The sequence below is a fragment of the Symphodus melops genome, assembly GCF_947650265.1.
Source record: "Symphodus melops genome assembly, contig: scaffold_178, whole genome shotgun sequence".
Classification (NCBI taxonomy): Eukaryota; Metazoa; Chordata; class Actinopteri; order Labriformes; family Labridae; genus Symphodus; species Symphodus melops.
Genome location: NW_027636511.1, coordinates 27,501 through 35,000, shown reverse-complemented (window position 1 = coordinate 35,000; position 7,500 = coordinate 27,501). Strand labels below are relative to the sequence as shown.

At 50.3% G+C, this 7,500-nt stretch overlaps 2 protein-coding genes across 2 annotated transcripts in view; one reads left to right on the top strand and one right to left on the bottom strand.

The window, feature by feature from the left end:
* The window catches only part of cab39l (calcium binding protein 39-like), a 9,959-nt gene extending 8,899 nt beyond the window's left edge, over window positions 1-1,060 (top strand). Inside the window, exon 9 of the mRNA XM_079373225.1 lies at window positions 1-1,060. This exon is cut by the window's left edge and continues 440 nt beyond it. The gene's annotated coding sequence lies outside the window, so the exon portion shown is untranslated.
* A 1,001-nt stretch (window positions 1,061-2,061) lies between these two features.
* cdadc1 (cytidine and dCMP deaminase domain containing 1) overlaps window positions 2,062-7,500 on the bottom strand; it is a 7,910-nt gene continuing 2,471 nt past the window's right edge. Inside the window, exons 5-11 of the mRNA XM_079373227.1 lie at window positions 5,631-5,837; window positions 5,465-5,559; window positions 4,798-4,847; window positions 2,791-2,960; window positions 2,437-2,626; window positions 2,306-2,354; window positions 2,062-2,211 (exon numbers count right to left, since the gene is read on the bottom strand). Coding sequence (XP_079229353.1) covers window positions 2,120-2,211; window positions 2,306-2,354; window positions 2,437-2,626; window positions 2,791-2,960; window positions 4,798-4,847; window positions 5,465-5,559; window positions 5,631-5,837 — 853 coding nt within the window. The 3' untranslated portion in view covers window positions 2,062-2,119. The remainder of the gene's footprint in view (window positions 2,212-2,305; window positions 2,355-2,436; window positions 2,627-2,790; window positions 2,961-4,797; window positions 4,848-5,464; window positions 5,560-5,630; window positions 5,838-7,500) is intronic.

Sequence of the window (7,500 nt, the reverse complement as noted above, 5' to 3'; positions counted from 1 at the left end):
CGTGTCACAGGCCGCCGCCGCCGCCCGCCGAGGTCGCGATCGAGAGCGTCCGCTTCTTTTCTTCTTTTTTTTTTAAACGTGCTCCTCGCGCCCGTCGTCAGGCAGAAAGACGTGAAAGGGTTAATATGAAGAGGCGTGAACCCGTGCCAAAGCTTTCAGACACACGCCAACATCAGCACGCCATTGCAGCCGTTTGTTTGATATTCATGAGCGAGTGTGAAAATCTGGGCCCAGAGATTTGGGTGGCGAGCGTCTGATCAGCGCCCATCGGTGGTGGCGAGGACCCTCCCCGCTCTCTCTCTGATTGGCTGAATGTGGTCGTTGTCCCCGTTTATAACACATCGACACCGCCGCGCTCTGACAGGAAGTCTGTCCTGCACGTGTGACAGGTCAGGAGCGTGACGTGGGCGTCAGCAGCCAGGAGGAGGAGGAGTCAACACGTGGTCATCAAACATAGCGTGTTTGGCGTTTAGACTCCGACGCCGTGTTTCTGCAGAACGATCGAATCCTTCACGCCCCTGCTTCTCCTCGCACTTCCTGTCTGACAGGAAGGACTCATGAAGCCGATCTCTGTTTTCACTCTGCTCGATGATGTCACTTCCTGTACAGCCTGAGAGTGCGAACAGGAGACGGCTCAGCGGTGCCTTTTTCTTTGTGTATGTTTTTAATTCTGAGTGATGGAACATGAAGCAGTGAACCCTGACCTTTGACCTCTGTGTTTCCATGTGACCTTCAGGTATAAGTCACCTGACTCCCCCCCCCCCCCCTCTCCCCCCCCCATGCTGAAAGTTTTCTATTTGAGCCTTTTCTAGAAGAGTCTGAGCAGGATGTTGATCTGCAGGTTTGATAGTTTCCAGCTTCTTTCTGTAGAGGAGATTGTTTGGCTCAAAGCTGTGATTCCATTATTAGAAGCTAACGTGGGTGCAAAGAGGCCGAGCAGCCAAAACCCCCTCCTGGTCCTGGTCCTGGTCCTGGTCCTGGTCCTGGTCTCAACCGTGAACGCAGCAGCAGTGACGCTGTAACTGTACCACATTCAGCACCAATAAAGGATGGGAGCGCACGTCTCAGTCTGCTCATTGTTCACACTCACTCACATGCTGCAGCCTCTGTCAGTCTGCTCTCACTCACTCACATGCTGCAGCCTCTGTCAGTCTGCTCACACTCACTCACATGCTGCAGCCTCTGTCAGTCTGTTCACACTCACTCACATGCTGCAGCCTCTGTCAGTCTGCTCACACTCACTCACATGCTGCAGCCTCTGTCAGTCTGCTCTCACTCACTCACATGCTGCAGCCTCTGTCTCAGTCTGTTCACACTCACTCACATGCTGCAGCCTCTGTCAGTCTGCTCACACTCACTCACATGCTGCAGCCTCTGTCTCAGTCTGTTCACACTCACTCACATGCTGCAGCCTCTGTCAGTCTGCTCACACTCACTCACATGCTGCAGCCTCTGTCAGTCTGCTCACACTCACTCACATGCTGCAGCCTCTGTCAGTCTGCTCACACTCACTCACATGCTGCAGCCTCTGTCTCAGTCTGTTCACACTCACTCACATGCTGCAGCCTCTGTCTCAGTCTGCTCACACTCACTCACATGCTGCAGCCTCTGTCAGTCTGCTCACACTCACTCACATGCTGCAGCCTCTGTCAGTCTGCTCACACTCACTCACATGCTGCAGCCTCTGTCAGTCTGCTCACACTCACTCACATGCTGCAGCCTCTGTCAGTCTGCTCACACTCACTCACATGCTGCAGCCTCTGTCAGTCTGCTCACACTCACTCACATGCTGCAGCCTCTGTCAGTCTGCTCACACTCACTCACATGCTGCAGCCTCTGTCTCTTCACAGCTTTGATCTGGTGTTTTCATGGTGTCAGCACGATGCGTTCAATGACCCCGGAGAGAATCAGTCATGATAGCTTTGAGTCAAAGAGGATAAAAGTCTTTTTATGGTCATTTACATTTATCTGTAGTGCAAAGTCAACAGGAGTTTATTACGTCATCATCAGAGGCAGGTTCTCCTCCCTCTCTTCACGAGAGAGAGAGAGAGAGAGGGGGATTAAAGCTGGACTTCCTGTTCTCAGGCGTGTCCAGAAGAACACGCTGAGTGGGAGCTGTTCAGCTCGTCTGCCAGTCTCTGTCCGTGCACTGCTTCTTGCTGCTGCAGCTCTCTGGCTCCGCCCCCCTGCTGTGCTTCCCAACGTGACCGTCTGCAACAAAGACACAACAAGTGTTCAAACACACACACGAAGGGGAGGAGCTTAACAGTCTCAGAGAGAAGGTTCACTTTGAGACGGAACGTACTGACGAGGCGAGGAGACGGCGAGCAGTCGACAGACGGGCTCCTCCTCCACTGTGAACACAGAGACACATCGACCAATGAAAACTCTCCTCAGAGCTTCTGACAGGAAGTAGAATGTGACTGTGGGACTCACGATGAACCTGCTGACGTCCTTCAGGCTGCTGAACCTCAGGTACGAGATGTCCCCCTTGTCTTTGTCCCGGTCCTGGTCCGTGGTGTAGATGTGCGTGATGCCGGCTGCTCTGATCAGCGGCACGCACTCGTCACACGGACACTTCGTCACAAACAGCACGGCGTGCTCGTCTGCTCGGACCTCTCGAGTCCTGGAAGGATCCAGAGGAACAGGTGAGGGGGGGAGGGGCCTCATGAAGGTGTGAGGGGTCTCATGAACGTGTGGGGGGGTCTCATGAAAGTGTGAGGGGGGGGGGGGGTCTCATGAACATGTGAAAGGGGGTGTCATGGACGTATGAGGGGGGGGGGTTCTGACCTGAAGGTGAGCGCGTTCTGCTCGGCGTGGATGATGTATCTGTATTTGCGTCTCTGCCGGTCCTCCTGCTTGTTGTCCATCTGCGGGTACTCTGCGTACTGAGAGCCGGCTGGGTAAGCGTTGTACCCGCAACCAACGAAATACAGACGTCCCGTTCCATGGCTGCCGGCCTGAGACAGGAGGAGACACCATCTTTAATATTAATACTTCCAAAACACGACGGGGAGCGAGCATCAAGGCCGCCATGACGGACACCACCTGGTGACCTGTGTGAGCGTCCGAGAGTTTAGACTGCAGTACTCATTTTAAACACTAGGGGGCAGCTCTCTGTGCTGATTAGAGGTTAGACTGCAGTACTCATTTTAAACACTAGGGGCAGTTGTCTGTGATGATTAGAGTTTAGACTGCAGTACTCATTTTAAACACTAGGGGGCAGCTCTCTGTGATGATTAGAGTTTAGACTGCAGTACTCATTTTAAACACTAGGGGGCAGCTCTCTGTGATGAGTAGAGTTTAGACTGCAGTACTCATTTTAAACACTAGGGGGCAGCTCTCTGTGATGATTAGAGTTTAGACTGCAGTACTTCATTTTAAACACTAGGGGGCAGCTCTCTGTGATGAGTAGAGTTTAGACTGCAGTACTCATTTTAAACACTAGGGGGGCAGCTCTCTGTGATGAGAGTTTAGACTGCAGTACTCATTTTAAACACTAGGGGGCAGCTCTCTGTGATGAGTAGAGTTTAGACTGCAGTACTCATTTTAAACACTAGGGGGCAGCTCTCTGATGATTAGAGTTTAGACTGCAGTACTCATTTTAAACACTAGGGGGCAGCTCTCTGATGATTAGAGTTTAGACTGCAGTACTCATGTTAAACACTAGGGGGCAGCTCTCTGTGATGATTAGAGTTTAGACTGCAGTACTCATTTTAAACACTAGGGGGCAGCTCTCTGATGATTAGAGTTTAGACTGCAGTACTCATTTTAAACACTAGGGGGCAGCTCTCTGATGATTAGAGTTTAGACTGCAGTACTCATTTTAAACACTAGGGGGCAGCTCTCTGTGATGATTAGAGTTTAGACTGCAGTACTCATTTTAAACACTAGGGGGCAGCTCTCTGTGATGATTAGAGGTTAGACTGCAGTACTCATTTTAAACACTAGGGGGCAGCTCTCTGTGATGATTAGAGGTTAGACTGCAGTACTCATTTTAAACACTAGGGGGCAGCTCTCTGTGATGATTAGAGTTTAGACTGCAGTACTCATTTTAAACACTAGGGGGCAGCTCTCTGTGATGATTAGAGTTTAGACTGCAGTACTCATTTTAAACACTAGGGGGCAGCTCTCTGTGATGATTAGAGGTTAGACTGCAGTACTCATTTTAAACACTAGGGGGCAGCTCTCTGTGATGATTAGAGTTTAGACTGCAGTACTCATTTTAAACACTAGGGGGCAGCTCTCTGTGATGATTAGAGGTTAGACTGCAGTACTCATTTTAAACACTAGGGGGCAGCTCTCTGTGATGATTAGAGTTTAGACTGCAGTACTCATGTTAAACACTAGGGGGCAGCTCTCTGTGATGAGTAGAGTTTAGACTGCAGTACTCATTTTAAACACTAGGGGGCAGCTCTCTGTGATGAGTAGAGTTTAGACTGCAGTACTCATTTTAAACACTAGGGGGCAGCTCTCTGTGATGAGTAGAGTTTAGGCTGCAGTACTCATTTTAAACACTAGGGGGCAGCTCTCTGTGATGATTAGAGGTTAGGCTGCAGTACTCATTTTAAACACTAGGGGGCAGCTCTCTGTGATGAGTAGAGTTTAGGCTGCAGTACTCATTTTAAACACTAGGGGGCAGCTCTCTGTGATGATTAGAGGTTAGGCTGCAGTACTCATTTTAAACACTAGGGGGCAGCTCTCTGTGATGAGTAGAGTTTAGACTGCAGTACTCATTTTAAACACTAGGGGCTTTCTTGTTTGATGTAACACAGCTTGATTAAATGAGGAGCTCACCGCCCGTCGCTGGGCCCAGATCACAGCGCCCACGCCCACTTTATGGTCCTCTGCAAGAAGAACACATCACATGACTAACAGCAGGAAGACCTTTAGAGAATAATGTCCCACATGAAGACGTGAACACACAGAGACAGCAGGAAGACCTTTAGAGAATAATGTCCCACATGAAGACGTGAACACACAGACAGCAGGAAGACCTTTAGAGAATAATGTCCCACATGAAGACGTGAACACACAGAGACAGCAGGAAGACCTTTAGAGAATAATGTCCCACATGAAGACGTGAACACACAGAGACAGCAGGAAGACCTTTAGAGAATAATGTCCCACATGAAGACGTGAACACACAGAGACAGCAGGAAGACCTTTAGACAATAATGTCCCACATGAAGACGTGAACACACAGAGACAGCAGGAAGACCTTTAGACAATAATGTCCCACATGAAGACGTGAACACACAGAGACAGCAGGAAGACCTTTAGAGAATAATGTCCCACATGAAGACGTGAACACACAGAGACAGCAGGAAGACCTTTAGACAATAATGTCCCACATGAAGACGTGAACACACAGAGACAGCAGGAAGACCTTTAGACAATAATGTCCCACATGAAGACGTGAACACACAGAGACATCCAGGCTCCCAGTGTGACTAAAGCAGACCTGTTCTGTAGGCCAGCAGTCTGGCTTGGACCATGCAGTGGCGAGCCTCTTCCTGGGACAGGTGGTCCTGGAGAGGAGACGGGGAGGACGTCTCCCTGTCACACACAGACAGTAGACATTAGACCCCCTGCAGAGCAGCGGTCCCAGCAGCAGCGTGCTCACAGACCTGTAGAAGCCGTGATGTGTCGTTGGCACGCCTGCAGCAGCCGCACACAGGACCTCCACCAGCTCCCTCATGTTGTTCCTCAGGCTGGAGAAGTACGGCTCCACGCTCAGGTTCTCCAGGCCCATGTGGGTCAGAATGTGTGTGTGCTGCTGCCACGCCTCCACCAGGAAGAGGCGGGACAAACGCTTCAGGTGTGAGAGCCGCTCTCTGGAGGAAACACGTGAAGAAGACTGCTGTCAATCAATCAATATTTACTACTCCAACATGATGAATATGTGTGTGTGTGTGTGTGTGTGTGTGTGTGTGTACCTGTGGTAGTGTGTGTGTGTGTGTGTGTGTGTGTGTGTGTGTACCTGTGGTAGTGTGTGTGTGTGTGTGTGTGTACCTGTGGTAGAGTGTGTGTGTGTGTGTGTACCTGTGGTAGAGTGTGTGTGTGTACCTGTGGTAGAGTGTGTGTGTGTGTGTGTGTGTGTGTGTGTGTGTGTGTGTGTGTGTGTACCTGTGGTAGAGTGTGTGTGTGTACCTGTGGTAGAGTGTGTGTACCTGTGGTAGAGTGTGTGTGTGTGTGTGTGTGTGTACCTGTGGTAGTGTGTGTGTGTACCTGAGGTAGAGTGTGTGTGTGTGTGTACCTGTGGTAGAGTGTGTGTGTGTGTGTGTGTGTCTGTGTGTGTGTGTGTGAGCAGCTGTGGTAGTGTGTGTGTGTACCTGTGGTAGAGTGTGTGTGTGTACGTGTGGTAGAGTGTGTGTGTGTGTGCACCAGTGGTAAAGTGTGTATACCTGTGGTAAAGTGTGTGTGTGTGTGTGTGTACCTGTGGTAGAGTGTGTGTGTGTGTGTGTACCTGTGGTAGAGTGTGTGTGTGTGTGTGTGTGTACCAGTGGTAGAGTGTGTGTGTGTGTGTACCTGTGGTAGTGTGTGTGTGTGTGTGTACCTGTGGTAGAGTGTGTGTGTGTGTACCTGTGGTAGAGTGTGTGTGTACCTGTGGTAGAGTGTGTGTGTGTGTGTGTGTACCTGTGGTAGAGTGTGTGTGTACCTGTGGTAGAGTGTGTGTGTGTGTGTGTGTGTACCTGTGGTAGAGTGTGTGTGTACCTGTGGTAGAGTATGTGTGTGTACCTGTGGTAGAGTGTGTGTGTGTGTGTGTGTGTGTGTACCTGTGGTAGAGTGTGTGTGTGTGTGTACCTGCGGTAGAGTGTGTGTGTGTGTGTGTACCTGTGGTAGAGTGTGTGTGTGTGTGTGTACCTGTGGTAGAGTGTGTGTGTGTGTGTGTGTACCTGTGGTAGAGTGTGTGTGTGTGTGTGTACCTGTGGTAGAGTGTGTGTGTACCTGTGGTAGAGTGTGTGTGTGTGTGTGTGTGTACCTGTGGTAGAGTGTGTATGTGTACCTGTGGTAGAGTGTGTGTGTGTGTGTGTGTGTACCTGTGGTAGAGTGTGTGTGTGTGTGTGTACCTGTGGTAGAGTGTGTGTGTACCTGTGGTAGAGTGTGTGTGTGTGTGTACCTGTGGTAGAGTGTGTGTGTGTGTGTGTACCTGTGGTAGAGCGTGTGTGTGTGTGTACCTGTGGTAGAGTGTGTGTGTGTACCCGTGGTAGAGTGTGTGTGTACCTGTGGTAGAGTGTGTGTGTGTACCTGTGGTAGAGTGTGTGTGTGTGTGTGTGTACCTGTGGTAGAGTGTGTGTGTGTGTGTGTACCTTTGGTAGAGTGTGTGTGTGTGTGTGTGTGTGTGTGTGTACCTGTGGTAGAGTGTGTGTGTGTACCTGTGGTAGAGTGTGTGTGTGTGTGTGTGTACCTGTGGTAGAGTGTGTGTGTGTGTGTGTGTGTGTGTGTACCTGAGGTAGAGTGTGTGTGTGTACCTGTGGTAGAGTGTGTGTGTGTACC